Source organism: Punica granatum, chromosome 6, assembly GCF_007655135.1.
Source record: "Punica granatum isolate Tunisia-2019 chromosome 6, ASM765513v2, whole genome shotgun sequence".
In the NCBI taxonomy this organism is placed as follows: Eukaryota; Viridiplantae; Streptophyta; class Magnoliopsida; order Myrtales; family Lythraceae; genus Punica; species Punica granatum.
This window is the reverse complement of record NC_045132.1, coordinates 4615543-4642941: the sequence shown is the minus strand read 5'-3', so window position 1 is coordinate 4642941 and position 27399 is coordinate 4615543. Positions and strand designations below refer to the sequence as shown.

Sequence of the window (27399 nt, the reverse complement as noted above, 5' to 3'; positions counted from 1 at the left end):
TGAATAAATAAATAAATCAGAGAGACCAATCGCTTCCTAGTTAGTTTTATTCGGTTTTGCGGATAATCAGGTCATGAAGGGTTATGGGTTCGTTCCCTTATCGCTAAGTAGCAGAAGGATGAAGAGGATTAAGGATATAAACGTGAAGTCTTCATCCATTAAGAAGAGAGTGAATTAATTAATTTAATCAGTGATTTGTCTTACATTAAGAATTGTAATTAATTGTCCTGTTACAAATGCAAGGCGAGGTTAATTTTTTGGATTCCTGCTCGTGTTATGAATCCTCCATATTTTTCCTGTAATTAATTCTTGATAAATAAATTATATTTTTTTCTCTGATGGTTAAAGAATTTTACTTATAGTATTAAGGGATTTAGAATCCACTAAAAGCACTTTATGATGAGGTATATTCTTTTTTATGAATAGGCGAGATATAATTTGACTTTATAACCGTAGTCAGTTTCAATCAATATTGTAGTGTCTCGCCAAAAAAAAAAAACTTGTTTTCCATGAGATAATATATTCAACCATTAACCGCAAAGTAGTGTAGTTGCAACAATAATAGAGACACACTATTATTACAATTTTTTTCGGTTATAAAAGAGGCCAAAACTCTAGTATAATGAAAGAAAAATTTAAATAACTAATAAAGAGTACGGGTAGTTTCATTGGAACCTGCAATCTCTAGGTCTATAGGCAAGATTAAAAATTTAGATAGTAAACACTGCTGTGTGATGTATATATTAAAGATTTGGATAGTAAACCTAATTAAACCCATCTAACCGAGGTAAATAGGTCCCCAGCCTGATGCAAATCATCTGTACAAAATTAGCATGAGACGTGATCAATTTTGATACAGAAGGAAGTCGCACAACCGCTGTGATAAATATTGAATATCCTTATTGTGTATATACACACACAATTTAAGAGAAGGTAGTCATGAAAAATTAGTCTAAACATTTGATCTGTCCGAAAATTGATACCACAAACATGTCAATTAACGAGAATAATTGTTTGAATATAAATAATTCCAAAAACATAAATGCATTATTTGAGGTGATCTGGCACCTCTTTTCTTTATATAAGATCTTGAATTTGATTATTGTGAATAAAGAAAATTTACGATTGAAAGAGAGTTTTACATCTTAGTGAAACAATCTGAATCAAACTTGAATGAGTGGAAATCCATTAAACTTCCAAATCTCAAATGACATAGAAGGGAAAAAAAAAAAGGAAAATCGAATGAAATAACTTTCATCAATTTGCCATTCCTTTTCCCTCTATCTCCTCTTTTTTCTCGCACTCTTTGGTCAATATAATGCGCATCCCTCTCTCCTTTTCTATTTCTTTCCCTAAGTTATAGAATTTTTTGGCTTTATTATTTAAGATTAGATGAATATTTACAGTATGAACATTCAGTCAATATGATTTTATTAAAAAGTATATATCAGTTAGGACTCTAATCAGTGCAATTAATTTGCTTGAATTAATTAATAAATAAAATGATATTTGAGTTATAAATTTCTTACGTAGATTGGGTTTATTTTCTAGCATAAATTGAAAAGATGGGTTAATTGCACAATCAGTACCGATGTTGTTAACAAATTACAGAACTGTCAAAAAATTCAAATGTTTCAAAAGTTTGCAAAAATGGGATTCTCATCTACTGTTTGCTTTTCCTAAACATTTTTTTTTTGTTAAATCTGGATATTTGTGAAGTGCTGAGAGGTGAACCACATTGGATAATACCAACATCTATTGAGGTCATCATCAAGGATTACTGTCTTCAAAAATCCTTTTTACAGTTCTCAGTGTTCAATGGTGACTTATGCTGTTGATTTATTTACTCATTTAGTAGCGTTATGCAGTTTCAATTTTAAAGATATTCGTAGTCTTTACATCGCTTTTAAAATATGTCCGGTTCCGTACTGTTGAAATGTTGAGAAAGGTTTTATATATAAAAATAGATAATAATAAAAAAACATGTTCCCATAAATGCAAAGAACAATAGATTTATTTTTCGGTTGCAAGGGAAGCTAATGAATTTAGTACAATAAAATATAAATCATAAATATCTAATAAAGGAGCATGAGTAATCCCATTGGATATTGATCGTGGAACCTCTTGATCACCAGGCGAGAGGTCCGCCACTGCGCTATACCCTATCTTGATACAAAAACATGTTTACGCGGATTAATAATTTCCTGGCAATTTACTTTTGGCTTTCCAACATGTGCTGTTTTTGACAAGTTGGTGATACTACATTTTATTTCCTCGTTGACAGAGTCCAAAACCCAATAATAAACTCTCACAATTTCCTGAAAATTTCTCATATTCAAACCTTTTGGATTGCCACAAACATTTCCATGTTAAGGTTCCGATCGTTTGTCCACGATGAAATTGCCAACTTGATAATTTATTATCTTGGTAATTAGGTGGGCATTTCTGGTTTTCTTTTTTTTTTTGGTCAATTAGAAGGAATTATTCTGTTATTCATGAATTGAAGATTCTACGGCGGTTGGCAAGCAAAAATAACCATCACGATTGTTTTATTGCTAACCGTCAGATCCTCTTACTTAAAACCATGACCGTGCACGTGCCTTAGATATTTTTAGTTTAAGATTTATTCCTCATAGTTTGATTATCCATACTATTTGGTCACGCATTTTCTCATCGACATTCGGCTTCGTTCGTGAACAGGCTGTATCCATTTCGATAATAAACCGAACTGAATTGCACCAGTTCAACCAAATAAAAAATAATTTAATTATTTAGAAAAGAAACAAAACAGAAACACCGTACAACGTCGTCTTCTATTCCTCTTCTCCAATTGAACGAGAATTAAGTGTGAATAAGAAGAATAAATTTTGTCGATAAGTGAACAAGAATCAATCTCATCGACAATTGAACAAGAATCAATCTCGTCACCGGCCCGAGACTGCCCTCCCTTTCTGGTTTTGCCTCCAGATCTGAGTCCGACTCATCCCCTTGTACCGAAGGGGCACCAAAAGCCCCTTGTTCTTCACGCTCTCTGCTGGTCGGTTGAGGCGTCGAGCCGCTGCTGCTATCTGCCTTGCCTAACTGTTAATTAGAATTAGAACTAGTAGATATTCAAATTGGTATTAATTAAGTTTTTTATTCTGAAAAAATAATTAATTAAGGCTAATGGATCTAATATAATAAAATAGAAATCTTGAATATCTAATAAAGGGTCACGCGTGATCTCATTGGATATCGAACTTGAAACCTCTTGATCACCATGCGAGAGGTGCGTCACTATGCTATACCCTATCTTGACACAACAATAGATCTCTTTTCAAAAACATGTTTACGCGGATTAGTAATTTCCTGGCAATCCACTTTTGGTATTCCAACACGTGCTGTTTTTGACAAGTTGGTGAGGCTACATTTTATTTCCTCGTTGACAAAGTCCAAAACCGGATAATAAACTCTCATAATTTTATGAAAATTTCTCGTATTCAAACCTTATGGATTGCCACAAACATTTCCGTGGTAAGGTTCCGGTCGTTTGTCGACGATGAAATTGCCAACTTGAACATTTATTATATTGGTAATTGGGTGGGCATTTCTGGTTTTCTCTTTTTGGTCAATTAGGAGGAATTATTTTGTCGACAAGTGAACAAGAATCAATCTCGTCACCGGCCTGAGACTGCCCTCCCTTTTTCCGGTTCTGCCTCCAGATTCGAGTCCGACTCGTCCCCTTGTACCGAAGGGGCACCAAAAGCCCCTTGTCCTTCACGCTCTCTGCTTGCCGATCAAGGCACCGAGCCGCCGCCGCTGTCTGCCTTGCCTGAGTAAATCGATCTGCCCCTGCTCGAGCTCGAGGTCAGCTGCTGCTGCTACTACTCCCTCCCCTCCTATTAAATTTCCATGAATTTATACGGACTTAGGTACATATCCACTTAAAAGCTCATATTGGGCCTGACGCGATGTGGGTGCGCACACGCGTGTGAGCGCGCTATGCATAATGCTCTAATACCATATTAAATTTCCATGGATTTATATGGACCTGGACCCATATCCATTTAAAATCTCAAGCTGATAAGTGGTGGTACACAAGTCATATATTAACCCATGGATTTTTCTTTTCTTTTCTAATATGGGATTTATCTTATTTTACTCCTCAACACCTCCCAGGCGGTGAGCTGCTACTGTTCCCTATTTCCTCACTCTCTTTAATAATGTAATTCCATTGTTGATTAGCTGATTTATTAGTTGGTAGTGTGGCGTTGGTCGAATTTTCACTTATTGTAGCTGATTGATTTCTCTCTACATTCACGATTTCCCTTACCTCCATTTTCAATGTTTGATTGATTATGAATTGATTAGCTGATTATGAAAATGAGAAGAGAGTTCGAGTGGTGAAGAAGTCATTCTCGAATACGGATTGGTTGATATTCACCATTTATTTTGTCGGGTTGGATAATATGCATTAGACGTGTTGTATTGGCTTTGTTGGATTTTGGATTTGGGTTAGATGTTGAAGTTGATCAGTCAAACTTTTGGTTTGAAGAACACTGTGCTTATAGACAAGCTCAAAAAACCACTGTCCGACTCCTCCCCTTGTTCTTCACACTAGATTCTTGTTCGATTGTTTTTTTTTAGATTGATTAAATTACTTTTTTATTTGGTTGAATCAATGCAATTCAGTTCGGTTTAATATCGAAATAGATTCGGCTCGGACGAGGGCGAGAACGAGTGTCAACGAGAACATGCATGGACGAAAATATGTATAGTCAAATTATGAGGGGTGAATGATAAATTAAAAAAAATATAAAACGCATATATGGCTAGTATCTTAATTAATGGGATGGGAAAAGTATACTTTTAGTCTTGCAAGTTTAGTCACTTTTTATATTTTTATCATATTTCTATTTTTGTTTCTATTTTGTCATTCATCTTTTACAACTTTTCTCTTTTTATCCTTTCGTCAAGCTAACTGTTAATTTTGTTGATGTGGAATATGATTAAATGCCCAATTGACAAACGGACACCACATCATCTCAAAGGCAAGGAAAGAAAATCAAGAGATGAATATATAGGATATATATAGTCATACTTATAAAAAAAGAAATTCGTAAAAATTACTAGAATAATCAGCACACCTATGAGAAATCTAATCTGCATAACGAAAAGGGAAAGGGGAATTCTAATCATCGTAACTTTGATTAATTGTTGGCGAGATCAATCATAAACATGCAAAGAGAGAGAAGAGAACCCTAAATATCATTCAAGATTGATCAATCATATTCGGAGCTCCAAACCAAACACAAACAAATCGGAAGGAGGGATTGGTAGAGAGGCAAGTAGATGCAAGATTCTGAATTGTATGGACAATTCTGCGTGAAATGAGAGGTGGGAAAAAGCAACCAGAGAAAAAAAATAAAAGATTTGGAAACAGTAAGATGGGGATTTTCTTGGAACAATTAGCTAGCTAGCATGTAAATTTGAGATTTTTAGTTCAATATAGAGAATTAGAACCAGTAGATATTCAAATTGGTATTAATTAAGTTTTTTGTTTTGGAAAAATAATTAATTTGAATTTTTAAGAGGATAATGTGTGTTTGAGAATCGAGAAAGCTAATTGCAGGGCCTTAGCGACAGTAGCAGAGGAGGGAGCAAGACCTCGACAGCCTCGAGCATTAGAGCATTAGCAAGGAGCATTGGATGTTGTTGTGGTTGTCCTCTTTATAACTCGGTGTCATAAATTTTAGTTGGGAAGCTCATCTCAGCTCTCTCTTTGTCATGTTCATCGACAGGAAGAAAAAGGATGAAGAAAGAAGAATTTTATTTTTCATATTTCTTACTTTGTAACTACCACCTTGCATATAAGGTGCAATTGATAAGACAATAGTACCCCTTATTCACAATTCTTACCCTTAATTTTTTTGCCTCTTCCAAATTAATCCATCCTTGAGCATCTTGGAAAAAACATTAGAGTTGGAATGTGGTAATGCGCGGGTTAAACTGTGGTATGGACGGATAAGTTTCTAGTATTTAAGGAATCAAGAGAACTAAAGGGAGTTCAACAATATCGAAATGAAATTCCCACATTTTATACTTTATTTATTCTATATCATAATTAATTAATTACAACGACTAATTAATTCAAGGACTTCCATGGAGGAGAGTCGAATAGGAGATAGTGGAAAGACATTTGTATTTTTAGAACTTTTATAGTACATATAGTATATACAAAATTTGAGACTTTATCATTATTGGATATGACCTTCCTTATTCTTTTTTTTTTCCCATATTGTTGTATATAAGTTAGTTAAATATTGGTAAAATGAACATTCTTGAGCTTTTTGAAGAAGAAAAATAAACTCATTCCATTATCAATTTCAACTTTTACAAGTGTAATGAAATAAAATAACAAAATAGGGTAGAAGGAAAAATGTTGATTTGTTTCCATTCAACTCCCTCCTACCAAATATAACTCTATATATGAGATAAATTAATTCTATTTTAAGGTAGTAACATCTATTAATATTTCAATTATCAAAAATCATAATTACTGAATTAATTAATAATAAATAAATAAATAAATCAGAGAGACCAATCGCTTCGTTAGTTTTATTCCGTACTTGCGCGGGAAGCTTCCCCGAGACATTTGCCTCCGTCGGTCCCCCCGCGGTCCCCGCCACCGCACCGCCGCCGCTCGCCACTTGCTGTTCCTATTTTCGCGCCCTAGAAAAGCTTCCATTCTCCTCCTCCTTCTCTTCGTCCTCGTCTTTCGCCTTCGCCTTCTTCCACTCCACCACCAATCTCTCAGAAACCCGATTCAACGGCAGCAATGTCCTCGCAGAAGCCCAGGCCCTCCCTCTACCCGGAGGTGATCGACTCCGGGATCCACCCCAACCCTAACCCTGGCACCTCCGCGTCCTCCAACCTGTACCCTTCCTTTGACATGAAGGACATGGTCGAGAACCTCTTCCCGGAAGGCCATTCCGCTCCCCACCACCAAGTCCACGCTTACGATGACCCACGATCCCCTTCCGCCCCTCCCGAATCCACCGAGGAGACCCTGATCCGGGTCCCCGGCGTCATGCTCCACCTCATCGACAAGGAGTACAGCGTCGAGCTCGCCTGCGGTGACCTCACCATCACGGTGCTCCGCCAGGGGGTGAACACCGTGGCCGTCCTCGCCCAGGTGGCGGACGAGATTCAGTGGCCGCTTACCAAGGACGAGGTGGGCGTCCGGGTCGATGAATCGCACTATTTCTTCTCCCTCTGCAGCTCGGGTAAGGCCAAGTCCGTGTCTAGCTCGAGCGACGAGGATGAAGGCAGAGTCAAGAAGCGAAAGGCTTACGCTGACGCTCTGTTGAGCTACGGGCTAACGATCGCATCGAAAGGGCAGGAGGGTTTGTTGAAGGAGCTCGATGCCATTCTGGATAAATACAGCAGCTTCTCAGTCCAGAAGGTCTCGGAGAAGGCGAAGAAAGTGGAAGTCTTGGACTCCTCACTGGTGAAGGACACTACTCCAGCTGAATTAGAATCGAGCGGGAAGAAGAAGGAGATGATCGAGGAGCAATCTGCGGCGTACTGGACTACTTTGGCCCCGAACGTGGAGGACTACAGCGGGATCACTGCAAAGCTGATCGCTGCGGGTTCAGGGCAGCTCATTCGGGGCATTCTTTGGTGTGGGGATGTGACTGTGGAGAGGTTGAAATGGGGCAATGAGGTGCTAAAGAAGAAGATGAGCCATTCGGAGAAACGAGAGATCAGTCCACAGACGCTGAAGAGAATCAAAAGGTATTGAGTTAAATTTTCTTTAGTTGAGATTTTTGGTAATTTCTGCTCGGTCTTTGAATTGTCTTTGGCTGGATGCTTTAGGCGTTGTTATTGCAGGGCCTTAATTTGTTGGGTTAGTTTGTTTAATTGGTCTATATTGTGTCTCGAGTTTAATAAAGCCATATTGGAAGTGTCCCCACACCTAGCTGCTGAATAAGCCATGAAATTTTCTTTAGGCATTGCAGTGTCAAACATGCCTCTCTTAGTAGCATAAGTGTTCAGCTCATGAATTGAGATTATGATACTATTGTTTGTAACTGTGGTTATTTTTAACAGTCCATTTAGTCATCTTCTATGCTGCAGAAACCCAACGTAGGGTTCGTGCTTGAATTTTTCATTCATAAAGGATTTGGAAATTGGTGCTTGGTTGTGTTCTTGGGTAGCACCGTGGTCTTGATTACAAATTCTGTGCTTCCATCTTCTTCTTGCAGAGCAAAGAAGATGACAAAGATGACGCGGAAGGTGGCTACCGGAGTCCTCTCAGGGGTTGTTGGAGTCTCAGGATTCTTCACAAGCAAAGTTGCGAATTCATCAGCTGGCAAGAAGTTTTTTGGGATGCTTCCTGGGGAAATTGTGCTTGCTTCCCTTGATGGATTTAGTACGTCGATGTCCTTAACCTTAGCTCATATTACAAACAGAAACTATGCTTCTGCTTTCTTTTCTTTAATGCTCAAAATTACTTTCTGCTCTATTTAGTCCCATTGTAGACTGTCAACTTATATATACATATATAAATAGATATACAAATCATTTGTTGATTTTCTCTTTTTGTTTAATCTGGATCCAGGTTTGAATCTTTTTTTCAAAATCGAATGATATTTGTGCAAAACCAATTTTAATCTTTTGACCATTTCTTGAAAACAGGCAAGGTCTGTGATGCAGTTGAAGTTGCCGGAAAGAACGTAATGTCCACATCATCTACTGTGACCACTGGACTTGTATCCCACAGGTAAAAACTTCATTCCATTCAGCTTGTCCAAACTATAAACTTTCAATTACGCATAGTGTATGGTAACTAATAGCTACATTCAACCCCAAGGGGTTCGGCCTAGTTGTTAATGTGCACCCAAGTTTGCACTGAGACCCGAATCCCCTTGGGGCCACCGGAGCGCCTTTGGTGTAATTACCCGCTCCATGCGCCGCCGGGGGTTCACAGAGCCCCGGGGATTAGTCGGGCGAAGCCCGGACAAACCGGGTTAGCAAAAAAAATATATATATAGCTACATTCTAAGGCTCAGGATTATAGTTCCACAATCATTCTGGAAGTATGTAAGTTCTGAAGATTATCGAAATTGCAGGTATGGGGAAGAAGCGGGTCGAGCAGCTAGTGAAGGGCTCGATGCCGCAGGACACGCGGTGGGAACCGCATGGGCTGTTTTTAAGATCCGACAGGCACTTAACCCAAAGAGTGTTATCAAACCATCCAGTCTCGCCAAGTCTGCCGCCAAGGCAGCTGCTGCTGAGGCCAAGTCTAAGGCAAAGAAGTCCAAGTGATCGCTCTTGGGTAACAATTAGATTATAGAAGTCCGAGTGATTGTGCTTGGGCTTTTGGGGTGTTCGCTGGCCCTGTTGAGTCAATTAACTGTAAGCTTATGCATTGGTATTCTTTAATTTGTGGTGTATAGTTGGCTATGCCAGTGTTGCTAGTTAGTTAAATTATTTTATTGATGCTTGAATATTTTTCGATATTGTCCTCTTGGTCAGAATAACTGAACTGTACAAAGTTCCAGTATGCTGTTTCGTGTCTATAGATTGGTTCATAGAATTATCTCTGTCTGATGATTATATTGACGAATTTTGCACCTGAGATTCTCTCGGGCTGTTTCTTGGGGACCCATCGCCTTTGCAAATCGCATGTGAGTTGCTGCATTTAACACTTATAGAATTCATCCTCAAAAATCTATGCAAGTCTTTAGCACACTATGTCATGCAATCATCAAGACTTTGTGGATAATAGTTGATATTATACTACTGCCAATCTTCCATATGTATGATGTGGTTCGCACTAGAAACGGGTTGAGTTTCGTCCTATTAATCCTAGTGTTGAACTACAGCCTGAAGGGTGAAGGCAATTGTAGGACAGCTCAAGCCATTTCTGTCAGCATCAAGAGAGCAGAAACTTTTTTGCAGCCAATGAGGTATGCCTTTGTCTCGTATTCTCTAGCAAATCTGCGCGTTGATGGTTGCTTTCAATGCTTTGGCATCGTCGACTGTGATCAGTTTGGATAGTAATTTAACATAGCCACAGAAGATTTCTTTATATTGATATTTCTGTGAGCTTGGTAGATCATGAAATGGTGGCTTCCTGTTGTTCTGATGTTTGACATCACAGTTCTTGCTTTTTCTGCATAATTAAGCAAAAGAATTATTGAAATGTGTCATGTTCATCTTTTCACCTTATTGTCATTGTCCATGTAGTGACCTCTCTGGAGTTAGGTCATGTTAGGTTTCGTTTAGTCATTAGCGTATGATGAAACATGGGGATCAAAGCCTACAGCCGAAACCTGACAAAAGTCGTGAATCAACGGTTGTAAGATTGCATGCAACCTTCTATTAGGGTGTGCACTGGTACTGGTTATGCCTTTAACCTGAGCCCGTATAACCTCTACTCTCCATGGATTTGGTGAACGTATTGTTTACGAATGATCAAGACGACTGCCATCAATTTTGGATAACTTCTATCAGCGTCAGGATGCCCACTTGGTATGATGATTCATTTTAAATATCTATGCGTTGCAAGTTGTGTTAGGCTTTTGGTTCAGGTGAATTCAATTCAATATGTTGGGGTAAAACTTTATAATAGTGCGGCTTCCACTCTGGGACTGAGCAGCCATTAGATACCATACCCAATGAGCTCAGTGAATTCTATATGCAGAGCCCACTAAGCCAGTAGATGAAGAAGAAGATGAAGAGGAAGAAGAAGTGGGTCTGGTGGCTCTCTTGGAGATTGCGAGGTGTACTCCACTTCTGGAGCCAATAGAAAATGCGACCCACTTTGCATTATATATATATATATATATATTTTTTTTTTTTTCTTTTCTCTCTTTACTTATTATTATATATTGATATATAAGATTAAGTCCGTCTAACGTGATGGGGGGTCATCGTGACATATTTGATTCTTTTTTGGTGTAAACATTGGTATCTGGAAGCCCAATTGGATCCCGACTAATCCAATCGAGCCAAGAAAGGTCTTAAGTACTTCTAGTGTTGATTTTATCCATTCATAATACTCGAATTCAAGATCTTACTTAAGGGAAACAAGTGTCATATCGATTGAATCAATCCATGTTGATTAAGTGTTTATTATTTTTAGTACTCGCAATTGGTACAAGAGTTTTTTGCTTATACTTTCGGTTCAAATATTTAATATTTTAGTTCAAATATTTGTGTTTTGTCAGTCTGTCACGTATAATGAAAATACCAAACTCTTCAATTGAAATACTAAATACTTGAATAATGAAAGTAACTTTTATATTTTGTCACGTTAGAATTCGCCCATATAATATATTATTCTACAGGAAAATTCTATGGTACTGAGAAAGGCTTATGCGACCCAATTTACATTTTAAATATAACAAATTATATATTAAAATGCACATAATTTTCATTTTAGCGGATTTTATATAATATATGAAGTGTTATAATAAAAATGTATGTTAGTTTATTAAATAATAAGCCACTTTGTTACTCGATTGGGATATACAATACATTTATCACTAGTTGATGGTTTAAGTAAAAGAAAAGTAGAAAATGACGGTATTATGCAGCTGCACTCACTCTCGATTAATTAAAACTATAAGAAAGAGGGGAAAAGAGTTAGAAATGCTGGTCCTTGTAAGATTGGCACCTTCGTATCTTCTCGTACACCACAGCTTGGGCTGTCGTGGTAGCTCGATGCCATGGGCGTTCGAGTTTTAAGAAATCGAGTTATTTTACATAGTAACTGGTTGTCCTTATGAAAGTATGATCTCAATGTTATGTTAGAAATTTTGAACTTGTATCCATCCGCAGTTGCTTTAAGTCACAGTGATACATCTAGTGCTTTTAGTTCAATTTGAGTCACAGTTTAATATTTTAGTTCAAACATTTAGTACGTTGTATTCTTCATCATAAATAGTAAAAGTACTAAACACTTGAATCAAAGTACAATATATTTAAAGTGGAAGTACTAAATATATTTCCGTGACTCACCAGTTATGTTAGGATTTCCGGAAATGTAATGGCAGATAAAAAAACAAAAAGTATAACCTGCAATTACAGCAAAGACATGAAAAAGGACAAATGTGATATGAAAGTGGTAACAAGTGACCAATTTCTACTTAGAGATAGGTACGAGGTGCAAATGTTCATTCATGTTTCGGCCATAAGGCATAAGATTAAAAAATATTGATGGAAATTTGAATGTTCACGCACTCACATCGTCGTCATGGTCCTCAACATTTTAGTGTACCTACTCATCAACAACTGCTAGTACGAACCTATCGAGATTCGGCAAGGTGTGATCGTGATTGCGATATCTTGGATCAGGGATTCCTATTACTAACAAATGGGGGACATGTTTTTGCATTTTTGGGAGAAGCATCGGGGGGGGCTTGGAGCATGTACCCCAATAGACACATATGGTGAATCACATTAGCCGACCACCACACCATCAATATGGCACGCTACGAAACACGTGGTTATATACATGTTGTTTAATTTAATCTCCTTTAATTCTACACCACTAGCTGCCCCTTGTCTTCCAAATGAATCAAAAAATCAACTGAGTAGAGATGACTTTTTTTTATTTTTTTTTCCCTCTCGATTACAAGAAGGATTCATGCTCCTCACAGGTAAAGACAAATAAAAATAGAAGGAATATTGGTTGTCTCATGATGCATCGCTGATAATTGAACACAAAATTTCTTTATTTTTGAGTCGAGAGTGAATTTTATTGCACTAAACATGTTCTCTATTTTTCTTTTTCTTTTTTTTCAATTTTTTACTTTGAATTTTTAATTTGAACCAGCTTCATGAGCAAGGACGAATCAAATCTCCCTTTTGTGTTGAGAAATCCCCCCTCTTTTTCCAATTAGAAAAAAAATATATGTGATAGCACAACTTTTGCTTTCATGTCAATTTTATCACAACATTTTAAAATTATACTATATAGCACATCGTTTAGAGTGTACTGTCAATTATAGTACAACATTTTGCTTTTGTATTAATTTTATCACAATTTTTAAAAATTACACTATATAATACATCATTTAGAATGTAATGTCAATTATAACATTTGAAAATTAAACGGAAGGCTAATGTGACACATTCGAAGATGAATAGTGGGCCAGACTTTGCCACATGTGAAATAACCCATATTCCGACCCGCTCGGTGTCCTTTCACCTGCTTGACTCTCTCACCACCAATACTCGAATCTCATTCTCACTTATTCACACATCTCCCACTTCATTGAAGCCTCAAATTTCTCTTCAGTTCAGTACTTTGTCCTTTCTTCTCATCTTTACCCATAAGCTTGTCAATCTCTCTCTTCACACTTCTCCCTCTTTTGTTTCCATTGAAGAAAACGAATTAATGTTTGCATTTCGTTTGATAGGTATGAGCTTTCATTTTCTTTTAACAATTTTTTATCCCTTATTCACTATATGTACTGCAATAAGTTCAATATGTGTTTTTTTTTTAATTCTATTGATGGCGTGATTGTTTTTAGAAAGAGCAATTACGTATGTAAAGAGGTGAGAATGCAATTTGAGTATTGATGGTGAGGGAGTCGGGTGAATAAAAGGGCACTGGACGGGTCGCAGTATGGTTATTCCGCATGTGTCAAGAGTCTGGACCCACTATTCATCCACATGTGTCCCACATTGGCTTTCTGTTTAATTTTCATGGAAAATTTAACGTCAGACAATAATTGGCACTACACTCTAAATATTGTGCTGCATAGTGTAATTTTAAAATATTATGACAAAATTGATACAAAAGCAAGAAGTTTGCAATGACATTTGTCGATTTCTAGTGAAGCTTTTGATGAACTCATTTCCTGAGCATCTGGTTCTAGATTGATATTTCTCGTCTGATTCTCGTAAGGCAACTACCTTTCTCTCTCTTGACACGTATTTTCACTAAAATTAATTTCTGACCGTCTTAGAGCACCAAAAATTTTCACGAGATTTAAATTTCAATCCTCTTAAAGCACTGAATCGAAGTCTAAAATACTCCTACATGCTTGATATATTCAATTATGTTGTGCATAATTGACTGACCCTATTTTTTACCCCTGAGCAGCCGCGGAGAATAGTCGGCTCGTTGATCCTCCTAAGTAGCTAGTGATGGGAATTTGGTGCGGCGGAAAGGTCCTTGGATGATCTTTTCGGATCAAGACAAATCTCTGGTATACCTATCAATTGTGGAAATGCATGCCTGGGAAGATAAGCAGCGATCGATTTTTATATGTATGCAATCCATTCAATAGGAAAAGGCTTTGCATGCATTCGCCAAAGAAAATAGAAGTTGAGGGGAAATGTGAACAAAAAGTAAGAAAGCCATATCAGTATCTTGATATTGCATGCGCAGTTGAAGACAATAGCAAATCTTATCATTTTATTTTCCGTGAGATCAAGATGCCCCCCTAAACGATTGGTTGAAATTAATTCTCGTTTCAGTTCGTCGGTTCGGTCCTGTACGGGATGTGGTAGTGAATCTAACCAGCTTAAGTTTGGATCCTGCTGTGGCGGTGGCGGATCTCAAAAAGCCGACTCTAATAAGTCGGTCACTGCAACTTTGCTGCAAGGCGTTTGCAGCCCCTATTAATTCCTAGGTTGGGAATTTCTTTTTTTTTTTTTTTTCCTCCCTGAACAGACAATAATCCCAGTTTGGGAATTTGCTTGCCTTTTATTATAACCATTGTATCTTTTCTGAGCGATGAAAAACAGCCAATACAATTGATATATCTTGTGCTGTTGTTCAAAGAAGAAATTCTTCTCGATTCTCCCTGTGTGCTGCCCCTTGTTGTGAGGCGGCATCCGGTTACAATCAGGCACATCACATCCGCGGACACGAAGAATAAAACTCGCAAAGATTGTTTTTCATAATATTTTGGATGTGAGAATCTCCTTTACAAAGACAATCGTTTTCTCTGTGGGCCACCATTTGAGCTACTTCATGAGTAACTGAAGCAAAGATGATATCTACCGAAAAAGAAGGGGTTGGGGGTGGGTGGAACTGAAGCATAGATGATATAATGTTACAAACCAATGTCCTTTCTTCCATTACATAATATCATAGTATTTTGACTCCCTTTTTGAAAAGAAAAAGGGGGGCGGGGGGAGGCAATGCAACCAATTATATAGCCCAAACTCTGTATCGCTATATTATTGGATGAGAAATTACCATTTGATCGATTCGAGTATTGCGTAATAGGATCATTTGGGCATAATCTTCCGTGAACTCGATATTGTAACATAAATAGAATGGTTAAGGATTAAAATAGATCGAGACACGATCAGTAATTTCCTCTTTTTTTTTTTTGCGATCCCGTATTTCTTTTGAATCTTGATAGAAGAATAATCAATCCAAAACATAAAAACAATGAAAAACAGAAAAAGTCGCCGTTGCCGGGGATCGAACCCGGGTCTCCCGCGTGACAGGCGGGGATACTCACCACTATACTACAACGACCTTGTTGGTACGGTGTTTCTTGTTTAATAAATTATCTGTCAATACACGTAGAGGCTTCTCAATTCTAAAATATTGACAGGCGAATCTGATAGTAGGTTCATATCTTTCTTTCTTTGTTTTTTTTTGGTCGGTTACATGAGAGCAAGGACCCAGTATAATGAAATGTAAATCCTAAATATCTAATAAAGAGCATCGATAGTCCTATTTGACCTAGCCTGAATTCTTCCTTGTATGAACGGTGCTCTGATTTGATTCTCTCGTTAATTATAAGTGATGAAATAATAAACAATACCGTATTATCATATAAAATTAATATTTTTTTCGTATATGAAAAATATTCTCTCACAATTCTAAGAGATTGAGTATTAAATTAATTTTTTTGCCACATTAAATTGATCTTTTAGAATTACAAATATATGTGAATTAGCGCAAATTCAAAATTTACCACATGTGTATACCTCTCATTTAACTTAATTCCAATGTGAAGAGCCTTTAAAGTTATTCGAACCCGCAATGTCAATTAAAAATAATAAATAAACACCATGTCATCTGATAATGTTAATATTTTATAACATATGGTTATGTTCAATTCAAGTTTTTACATGAACACATACGGAAGGCCATGCACATACATACCTCGTACGATTCCTAGATTCAATTCCACATCAGGTCCGGTATTGTAACAAATAAGGTCATATTTAATATCAGTCGATCCGGATCGAGTACACTGTATGTGTCAATAAGGGATTAGTCGGTAACCTTTAGAGATGCAGGCGAGCTCATTCGAAATCGAAGTGGAGACTACAGTCATAGATCCACTTCTAATATATATATTGTCCATATATTATCTCATCGTCGTTTAAGCTTTAAATTGCCCCTCAGATCAAATATTTGTAGCTTTAAAGGCAAACAAAACATGGCGAGCCGCCAGCAAGAAAAAGGTCAAATGGAGTAAACCATACTGTACAATGATTGTTGATGAAGCAAAAATTAGAGGGTCAGCATAAAAAAAAAAAAAGAATTGGTGGGCGGGATGTGTGGTTTAGTGATGTGGAGTCACAACAACAGAATTTGAGTGGTTGAACTATTTGCTAAGTTGAGGCTTACACCGATAATGGATACATTTACATTTTTTTTCTCCCCGACAGCGAAGACCTATGAGTTTGATGATGATCGAATATAGGACCATTTAGTTATAAATTGAGGGTGATTGTTACTGCACAAAAGAGACACGACCCTTCCCGAAATAATTGATATTTAATTTAGTTGTGCGTCATTAGTCCCTTGTTGTTTTTTTTTTTTTCATTCTGATTATTAAAGGAGGTCATTAGATTGACATATTCATTGTGCTCTAGCCCGACTCCATGAGCACAATGAGCTTCCCAGTGTAGTTATGCTCTAGTGGAGTCTATACCCAAACTTGGTCTTTCCATGAGCTTTTCCCTAACGCCGTACCGATCATCTTGGTCGGAGTCAGTTGGGTCGTGTTTACTTTTTATGATGGCGTTGGGAGATTATATCCCAGTGGAACGTCACATGAATAATTACCATGAGTATGCTGGGAAATAGTATAGTTTGAGTTTTGGAGAATAGGGTTGGTTTGAGTCGTATTGTGTGACTTCTTCCATAGGGAACTAAGTTGATCAGTAAATGTGAAATCATGAAATAAAATATTTTTATTGAGCCATCTGCACAATCTTTTTTTGTTGAACTTATGTGCAGTGCGCTTGTCTTAATCCAGCGTTTATATGGATCCCCAAATTATTATATATAATATAATGATTTATGGAGATTGGGGGGCGAGTGAAGAGCTTTTCCTCAATCGTCTCTGTTTTTTTTTTACATTTTTTAATTTCCACTTTTGATGTCTCCCTTATTTATGTTTTTAAATCCGACTCATATAGGGTATCAACTAATCCAATTGATTTGTGTGGCCAAATGATCGGCCATTATAATGGGTCCACTTATTTTCAAAAAAATGTTTTTCCTTAAACATTTTTTTAGAAAAATTAAAAGAAATTCTGCACTAGATGCACAAACTAGAGGATATATGAAATATTTCTTTTTCTAAATTTTATGTTGCAGGTGGGAATCTTTTCCCTCTCCAAGTTTTTTTTTTCATTTTTTGTCCAATGTGCTTTTAAACTTAGCCCGATAAAGCAGTAGTGTAACTCAATTGACCCGTTAACCCGATCATTATGTTTGGAGCAGTTATTCCTAAAAAAATTATTGCCCCTCTTTATCTAAGATCTATTCCGATTAAGTGCAAGTTTTACTCTTTTTTTATGATTACTATATATAGAAATAATGTCGTTATGGAAACAAATCTCTAGTGTTCACAAGTAGATTTAAGAATACCGTTACATTTTTTGCTCATATGGTGTATAATTTTTTTTTTCCGATCTCTATCAGATTTGATATCATGTATTTTACTTTATTCTCTCTATTTACTTTGCCTTTTTCTAAATAGTTATACGTATATCCTATATTTTATTTTCTTTACAAATTTCAGCTCACGATCACAGACGTTCTTCCTTTATATTATATCTTCCTCGAGTAATTATACTAATTATACAAATAATTTTTAAATTGCAAGTAATACTTTTTCTCCTTTGATAAATTATACCGAATTATCCTAATTATACACATAATTTTTAAATTATAATTTATACTTTTTCTCCCTTGATAAATTATATTGAATTATAATAAACGAAATAGTCTTAAATTCAAGCTCAGTGTCAATGAAAAATTTTCAATAAAATGATGACGAAATAATGATTAGAACATTAATATATTTGAAAATTTCCATTAATTTGAATGAGTTTATATAAAAAGAGTACGTTTAAAGATTGTACAAAATTATAGATATAATTTTGTATGTTTGCATTGGAATACACAAAATAAATAGAAATTGTCTAGATAAATTTTAGTTTCGTAATAAGAATTGAAGCATTATCTAATTTATAAAATCCTTATAACTATACCTCAATGAACTGCGGGTCATTTGCACTAAAATATACCATCATATTATGTTTTACCAGTCATTTTCTATATTTGATTGTAACACTCGAACTTATATGATATGATCAATTAAAGATAATAATAATAATAATAGTTTATTCGGCTCGGACCCATAAATAGTTCGAATAATTATTTTAAGATATTATAATTATTTAAAATTTAGTGAATTTAAAAAATAATAATTTTTTAATATTATATTTATCTAATAATTCATTTGAGTCCATTTTTGAATCCGGGATAAAGCGCAGGTATGTTACGGAATTATCATTGAAATCCAAACACCCCAAGACAGAATAGAAAAGAGAGAGAAGTTTGGACACTTGTATTGCTATGGATAAAATAAGAAAAGTATCCAACTGTACGAATTAATTTGAGCAGACTCGATGGTGCCATTTGTTGCATTAGGTTTCCGAGGTGTGGATTGTGGTGTACCCATCAATCACCCACCTAAAGCTACAATTCCTATTGCCTTTTCTTTCCTTTGTCATATATTATATATTTGTTCATAATATTCTTATCTTTGTGCCCTTTTTGTTGGTCAGGTGTCCACTCTTCGTACGACTTAGAAGTCTTCTTTGAATTTTTTTGATTCTTTCTCAATGGACAACTTTAATTTGGGATTTTTGTTTTCGGTATGTATCCTGGCCATTGAAAGTACAATGGATCTCCAATTCTAGTTCAGTTAACTTAATAAGAAGTAAAATTCTATCAATTATGGATTTCTTTTTCCATTCACTAGATCTTAATATGTGATTTCAGTGTGCATTGAAAGTAGAATTCAATTGTTCTCGTAAGCTATTATTTTCCCTATTATTCTCATTTAGAAAATAAAATTAATAAATACCCACAATATTTTTTTTTTTTAATGTTTGGATTCCCTGAGGAAAATGGGTGAAGAAATTCCAACTATTGGCTGACCCTCATTTTCTTTTGGGGCCAATGGCTGACTCCTTGTTGACTCGAAACAATTAAATGGAAAAAAATGTTTCTAGGATTTGTCTTTCGGGAAATCCCAACATAAAGGAAGAAGAATTGATTCCTAAGGTCACGAAAGCCTTATTGAAAAGCTTATTGAGCAGTAGGAAAAAATGGAAAGACCCACAATCGCCCTAGCTTTAGCAAAAGCTCATCCTTCCTCGATGAGAAATCCATTATGCCCTTGAGGCACGGTACGCTTTGTTTAACAATCGTTGGATCATTTGAAGAAGAGGGAAAGTGTGCGTGCGTGTGAGAGAGAGAGAGATGGACGATCACCATACAATTTTTCCTCCTTAGACCCTTACGTCGGACATAATTATCCTAGCTCTTGGCCCAACAATAAGGCTATTTTGTATCAGGTTTCTGCAATGAAAATAAATAAATTACACCAAGATAGTAAAGTAGCATTATTATTTGAGAGAGAAAACTCGACCGGGATGTAGAGTTATTCGTGTATGTTCTATCGTACAAAAGGACCTTTATGTGAACGTAGTGTTATGGTGCAACATTAGTGCTGGTACTTTCATAGGACAGTTACAAAAATATTTTGAGAGTGTGTTGGGTCCAATGACATCACCATCATCTTGCAATTAAAAAGTCCCAAATTCAAATATCACTGATGTGATTCGAGTGTTTTGTTTTTTTTCCTGTTATCCCTTTTACTCTTGTACACCTTCGTTACAATCGAAAAGAAGCTAACTGCAGCTTTTCACTTTGGTTTTTCAGTAATTGAAAAGCAACTTTTGACTTTTGAAACGCATGAATCCATTCAGCTACTAAAACATTTTGATGTGTTTTCCATGATTGCATGCTTCCTTGGCGACATGTATAAGTTTCCTTCGTCTGATATAAAAGCAGATTTCTCTGATGAATTCATATGAACACTGGATCTAATCGAAAAATGCCTTAAGAGTCATATAATTCCATTAGAATGAAAACATTAAAGGAGTGGACGTGGTCGTGGAAACATGTATCGAGTCCCAAATTTTGACAGAGCATCGTGAAAAGAGTCCAAGCTCATTCTCTTGGATCAAAATCTATTAGAATATACGCCACGTCCTAGCAACTTATATACGATGTGTAACGGATCAATGGACCTGATGACAGATACAGTCTTCATGACCAACGTGATTAACAATTATCCATTGCACTGCATGATCCAGCATATCGGGGGTGCCACTCTCATATAATTGTCCGCTTGGAGTCAATGGCTATTAGCTAGTGGGATGGGATGTTTGCCAACCCAATCTTTGCCCCCCCCCCCACCCAAAAAAAATTCGCATGGATGAGATTTTTTTTTCTTTAAAGTAAAAAAGAATAAGAAAATAACGAGTTCAAGAAATAATCAGTGTAGTGTCACTCGTCTCCTATAATTTTCTCCATCGATTTGTTACACATACATTGTTTTGTAATACGATGGATGATCCATAAAATGACTTCTCATCTCGGAGTCCAGACTTGAAATTCGACGAATTTACCGACAAAAGCACAGGAAAAATTGGGGAACATGATATATATATATATATATATATAAATATAACATAATGTTCATAGTCTAAGTAGTGGATGAGGACTAAAGAAAAGAAAAAACTGCTTGCCGCATCCAATATGTGCCTTGCCTTGTAAATGTAGGGAGTGACGCAATAGGCAGTATTTCCACACACACACACACACACTCTCTCTCTCTCTGTCTGAAACCTTTGATTGAGCAGAGCAGAGAGCAGACACTATTTTATGGTGCAGAGGACAACACTACCTGAAGGGCTTCTTCTCTTTTCCCATGGCAGATGGTGCCAATGAAGCAACACCACCAACCTCCCACAAGCTTTGAATGCTAACTTAACTTTCTAGCTAGTCCTCCTTCAATGGGAACTCCACTTCTCTGGAAAGTCTTCGGTATCTCGGGTCTAGCCCGTCCCCGGAGAAACCGAGCCGGAAGCACCTCTCCTGGCGGTCGCAACAGAATCCTCCGTGGAGATGTTGAAGAGGAGGATCAGTTCCAGTACGCCAAGACCCACTGCCTCTCCTCGTACTACAGCGTTTTTGTCGCCCGCCTCGCCATCATGGTACGTAAAAAAATAAAATAAAAAATGTCGCACTATCAGCTGCATAGTTCGATGGATGGAACGGGGGTTGGTGGACCGGTTAAAAAAACGGTCTGAGACGATCCTTGGGTGATGGTCATTTCTTTCTTTTCTTTCCTTTGGTAGGTGATGCTGGCAATTTTGATTGGGCTGCTTACCATACTGACGTGGCATTTCACGAGGAGCTATACGGCGAAGTCGCTCGAGGGCTTAGCGTACGGGCTCCGGTACGAGCTCCTGCAGCGCCCGATTCTTCGGATGTGGAACATCCTCAACTCGACGGTCGAGATTACGACTGCCCAGGTGAAGCTGTCCGAGTACGTGATCCGGCGGTACAACAAGCCTGTCACTCAGGCAGAACAAGTCGAGGTAACTAAACAGCTCCTGATCAATTTGTACGAGTGTGCGTTGATTCATTTGATTCTGGAAAACGTGGGAGAGATGTTTCCGTTTTCCATTTCTTTAGTTTCTTCATTTTCCTAGAACCGAAAAACTGAGAACTGCTTCCGTTGGATAGCAATCCAGGGCATGTTTTCTTTAGTTTCCAGGAAGCGGAAAACCAAAAACTGGAAAGAATCAAATCCTTTGCCATGTTTGCTTGTTTGACAAGTTATACCTGTTGCCGCCAGCTGTATGAGATGATGAAGGCCGTGACGTGGGCGCTCTTCGCGAGCCATAAGGCCCTGAATGCGATCACGATCAACTACCGCAACGGGTTTGTGCAGGCATTCCACCGGGACCACCGGAGCAACAACACGTACTACATCTACTCCGACCTGTCCAACTACTCCATCTCCTCCAATCCCAATACCGAGCCCCTCTCCTCGCTCGAGGGCTGGAATGACCAGACGATCAGGGGCAACCTCTCAGCAGTCTGGTACCGGGAGCCACTGGACCCGATCAGTGGCGAGAAGATTGGCAAGGCAGGGCCGATACTCCCGGACGACCTGATCAACATTGCAGGTCTTTCCCAGGTCCCTGATGGAGTGGCCTCATGGCATGTGGCAGTGAGCAAGTACTCGGACTCCCCGCTCCTCTCTGCAGCCCTGCCGGTGTGGGATCCATCTAACAAGAGCATCGTGGCTGTTGTTGGAGTCACCACTGCGCTCTACAGCGTGGGCCAGCTGATGAAGGAGCTCGTCGAGTTCCACAGCGGCCATATCTACTTGACCTCTCAGCCGGGCTACTTGCTTGCAACCTCGACAAACACTCCACTTCTGATTAATACTACCAAGGGCCCAAAGCTGATGATGGCTGCCGATTCCCAGGACAGTGTGATCAGGTCTGGGGCCGAGTGGCTGCATCAGACTTATGGAGACAATTACCCCCCCAGCCACGAGGTTCATGTCGAGAACGCGAGGCTTGGGAACCAGCACTATTACATCGATTCCTTCTTCTTGAACTTGAAGAGGCTCCCCATGGTAAATAAGACAGACTCGAAATTGCTTCCTGAGATCCGACTATTTTTGGTCTTCTGAATGTGTATTTGAATGTTAAACTGATAAAAATTCGAATTGGATTTCTACAGGTTGGGGTGACTATAATTCCAAGGAAATATATATTGGGGAAGGTAGAAGAGAGGGCATTCAAGACACTGATCATACTAATTTCAGCATCGTTATGCATCCTCGTCATCGGGTGTCTCTGCATTTTGATACTAACGAATGGCGTGTCCAAGGAGATGAAGCTGAGAGCCGAACTTATTAGCCACCTCGATGCAAGAAGAAGGGCTGAGGCTTCAAGCAACTACAAGAGCCAGTTTCTCGCAAACATGAGGTGAGATGAGACCGTCACATGTTATCACAGAAACCCAGAAAACAATTTATCTGTCCATTTTCCGGGAACAGTTTTCTTCGGAAAGGCGTTCTATAGGGGTCTCTTACAATGTTATATAGAGTCTCTCTCAGTTCCAAATGTTATTGTGGAAGTTATAAATGTATGCTTATAATGTTGCATTACAGTCACGAATTGCGGACACCTATGGCTGCAGTTATTGGGTTGCTGGACATACTTCTATGCGATGACTGCCTCACAAATGAACAGTATGCGACTGTTACTCAAATCCGTAAATGCTCAACTGCTCTTCTCAGGCTTCTAAACAATATCTTGGATATAAGCAAGGTAAAGTAGCTACTGAGTGTAACCGAGCTGAGAACGAGACTTTGAATCATAAAAGAACATAATTGGAGAAACTTTTGATGGAGCTAAACAGTGGAAAAATGATTTTTGATTGTTTCTTATCCAGGTCGAATCAGGAAAACTGGTGTTAGAGGAAGCTGAGTTCGACTTGAGGCGTGAACTCGAGGGACTCATAGATATGTTCTCAGTTCAGTGCATCAACCACAACGTGGAGGCTATTTTAGATCTCTCGGGTATAATCAGCATAAGCATTACTTGATTAATCAGTTCTGAATGAAATAAATTTCACCTCCGCTTGCTCGTGTTTCTATCATACTCATTAGGAAACAACCGTCTCTTCCTTTCAGATGACATGCCAAAATTAGTCCGGGGAGACTCCGCCAGAGTCGTACAAATATTCGCCAATCTAATCAGCAATTCAATCAAGTTCACTACTTGTAAGTTCAACGTAGTAATGAATGGGAAAGAATTCCTCGTCTCCTATTCCCTTTTGATGTAATGTTCTGGCTAACACCAGCCATTTCTCATTGACTGAAGCGGGTCACATTATCCTCCGAGGATGGTGCGAGAACTTAAATTCCCTTAACGATGATGCAAAGTTCTCTGTTGAACATAAGAAGTCGCTCCGTGCTCTTAAGGCAAAGTTGAAACAACACGGAAGAAGCACGAAAAAGGCCTTGAAGAAAGACGACAGAGTTATCCTTTGGTTCGAGGTCGATGATACCGGATGCGGGATAGATCCGAGCAAGTGGGAGTCGGTCTTTGAAAGCTTTGAGCAAGCCGATCCTTCAACAACTCGGCTGTGAGTATAATTCTCTGCTCTATCTGATTTCAATGTATTCACTGAAAAGCACGGCTTCCAAATGCAATATAAAACCTGTGACCTTACTGATTTCAGAAGGGAATCATGGAAACTCATACCTTGTTTCTATCTCAGGCACGGCGGCACAGGTCTTGGCCTATGTATAGTACGAACCTTGGTAAGTCTGACAAATTTGCAGAGAAACTTCACTTTGAGAATAAAATCTGTTCCGAATTTCCTGAAAAGGGGAAGTTCCGAAGAATGAAAGAGTTGCAATTTACGGTTTATTTCTATGCAGGTTAACAAAATGGGCGGAGAAATCAAAGTAGTGAAGAAGAACGGCCTAGGAACTCTTATGAAGCTCTACTTGGTCCTGAATACCCCTACTGACAGCTTGGAGCCGCTGCATCGGGAGGATTTCGCTCAGCATGGCATCCTAGTAAGTGCTAGTTAAAAATCTCCATTCAATTGATATTACTTTTAATTGCCTCTGTTAAGGAGATTAATGTTAGGGGACACGAATACAGGTTCTTCTTGCACTTCATGGAAGCATGGGAAGATATATAATGTCCCGATGGTTAACAGAAAATGGAGTTTCTGCCTTGGAAGCATCAGACTGGAACGGGCTAACCCAAACTCTTCGAGAACTCTTTTATCCAAGAAGTTCAGATGGCCACACAAACTCATTTGGCTTGCACCATTCAAGCGATGTCTTCAGAGTGGACGAAGCACAGAACCTAAGGGACCATGAGAGTCGGACACTCATCATAGTTATCGATATTGCTTTGCTAGACTTGAGCACGGAGATATGGAAAGAGCAACTTAATTTTCTCGACAGTTATAACCCCAGAGCGAAATTCGCTTGGATGCTAAACCATGATACATCCAATTCTGTGAAAGTCGAACTGCGAAGGAAAGGACATGTCATGGTGAGTAAGCCACTCTACAAGGCGAAGATGGTCAATATTTTGGACACGGTCATAAAGGAGAGGATAAGTTCCAGTCCTCTGAGAAATAAAAGTACGAAAGAAGGAGATTCACATGATTGCCTTGAGCTCGAGAATATACACTTTGAGGGAGTGAGCTCTGATGAATCTGACGCCATGGAGACGGCTAATAATGCTGACTCAAGAAGTGAATTCCCTGTCGAGGTAAATAATCAGATGTGTTACCGGAAGAACTGTCAGGTAAACGAGTTTTCGTGTCAAACGAGGCAAACTTTAGACCAGCTAGCAGATTTAGAAGACTTTAACCATGCGGATGAAGATCCGGAAAGGAGGGACTTGAAAACCCAAGAAGAAAAAAAGTTGACAAGCAGGTGCCTTGGGGAGCAAGGAAACTTGGGCTCGGGCAATTCAACAGCAAACAGGGACAAGTCCCTTGAAGGTTTAAGGATATTGCTAGCAGAGGATACGCCTGTGCTGCAGAGAGTCGCCACAATAATGCTCGAGAAGTTGGGAGCAAAGGTAATTGCTGTTGGGGACGGACTACAGGCTGTGAATGCTTTGAACTGCATGAAACTTGCAGATTCCGGAGATGACAACAGAATATCAGAACCCATCAGGATCGAGAATTCTCCGCCCTACGACTTGATCCTAATGGATTGTCAGGTAAAGAAACCAACCTCACTTATTTTAACGTCTAATTTATCAAAAAATGAAGAAAGGTAATGAAAAAAATTGGCTCATCTTGTTTTCTTCATCCAAATAAGATGATTAAAACTCGGAACGACAGAATAGTTATTGCTGAGTTTTCATCAGAAGTGAATAATTCAGATACTTGAGTGCATCGAAAGTTACTTCTAACGAAAGCACATCTCGCTCGGGCTTTCCACATCTTAGCTAATTCAGCATTATATTCTGATTGTGAATTACAAAAAAAAAAAAACAGATGCCGAAGATGGACGGATATGAGGCAACGAAAGAGATCAGGAAGTCAGAAGCGGGAACAGAACTTCACATTCCGATCGTCGCTCTGACGGCTCACGCCATGTCGTCAGATGAAGCGAGATGTTTAGAGGTCGGAATGGACGCTTACCTGACAAAGCCGATCGACTACAAGCTGATGGTGTCCACAATCCTGTTTCTCACGAAGAGATTGGACTAACTAGACTAACAGATGAGGAACGAGTTCTTAGGACCAGGAGCTAACGAAGAGATTAGGAAGTTTGTAAAACTCTAAAGGCGAAGCTGAATAATGTCGATAAGGATAAATATCTAGCTGCAGATTTTATTGTACAACATCCATGTTTGGTGTGTGCTGAATGCGAGTGCTTTTTGTATGTACCATCTGTGTTCATGCTGCGTCGAACTAATAATGACAGTTTTGTGCATATAACAAGTCGAACAGAAGGGGTTCTCGCATTATGAATGATGTAGCACCAATCTACAAGAGCCCCGAGAGGCAGATCTCGAGATCCAAGAAAGTACGTAAATCGCATAATATGAACTCGAATGCTAATTCTGTTATTCGTAGTGATGGTAATAGCACAAATATTACCTGACCGTCGTACAAATCATAAAAAAAACTAATTCTCAAAATTCCTTCATTTCAACAACTGCTTTTACATGAACGAGGAAATGGACCAACCTTTTTTTTTTTTTTCCCAATGTAATGATTCCGTCTATCTTGACTTTATAGGTGTGCTTCACAGTTATAAGGCCTAACATTGGGTTTCAGCAACGACAGTCCGAGTGTGGTACGGTTTTTAGCTTGAACCATAATCATATCGAATTTTCAAAAGTAGAAATTTTACGAACCCCTTAACCGAAACCTAACTAGAAGATTTTGTACCCCTAGGGGCCGTGGTGGAACAAATTCGAAAGTAGTGGAACTATTTGGTTAAAATTGAAAGAGTAATAAACTCTAAGGAGCAAATTGAA

General features: G+C 38.2%; 2 protein-coding genes and 1 non-coding gene across 6 annotated transcripts; 2 read left to right on the top strand and 1 right to left on the bottom strand.

Annotated features, from left to right (window-relative positions):
* The first annotated feature begins 6599 nt into the window (after nucleotides 1-6599).
* On the top strand, nucleotides 6600-11070 carry LOC116211442 (protein EARLY-RESPONSIVE TO DEHYDRATION 7, chloroplastic-like). 4 transcript variants are annotated; one of them, XR_004157672.1, is made up of 6 exons: nucleotides 6600-7776; nucleotides 8247-8413; nucleotides 8680-8764; nucleotides 9114-9671; nucleotides 9870-9953; nucleotides 10691-10937. XR_004157672.1 is itself a non-coding variant. In XM_031545833.1 (4 exons), the coding sequence occupies exons 1-4, from the start codon at nucleotides 6818-6820 to the stop codon at nucleotides 9307-9309; spliced, it is 1407 nt and encodes a 468-aa protein (XP_031401693.1). In that variant the 5' UTR covers nucleotides 6600-6817; the 3' UTR covers nucleotides 9310-11070. The 4 variants fall into 4 exon arrangements, 1 of the variants encoding a protein (XP_031401693.1); XR_004157670.1 differs by having other exon boundaries at nucleotides 9870-11070; XR_004157671.1 differs by having other exon boundaries at nucleotides 9114-9953.
* Nucleotides 11071-15421: 4351 nt separating this feature from the next.
* TRNAD-GUC lies at nucleotides 15422-15493 on the bottom strand. Its single transcript has one exon. It is a non-coding gene; the product is annotated as a tRNA-Asp (tRNA).
* Nucleotides 15494-21089: 5596 nt separating this feature from the next.
* LOC116211199 (histidine kinase 1) lies at nucleotides 21090-26802 on the top strand. Its single transcript, XM_031545460.1, has 12 exons — nucleotides 21090-21558; nucleotides 21703-21945; nucleotides 22206-22997; nucleotides 23105-23352; nucleotides 23538-23697; nucleotides 23822-23948; nucleotides 24063-24152; nucleotides 24253-24517; nucleotides 24653-24695; nucleotides 24816-24956; nucleotides 25045-26127; nucleotides 26408-26802. The coding sequence occupies exons 1-12, from the start codon at nucleotides 21358-21360 to the stop codon at nucleotides 26621-26623; spliced, it is 3609 nt and encodes a 1202-aa protein (XP_031401320.1). The 5' UTR covers nucleotides 21090-21357; the 3' UTR covers nucleotides 26624-26802.
* Nucleotides 26803-27399: the final 597 nt, after the last annotated feature.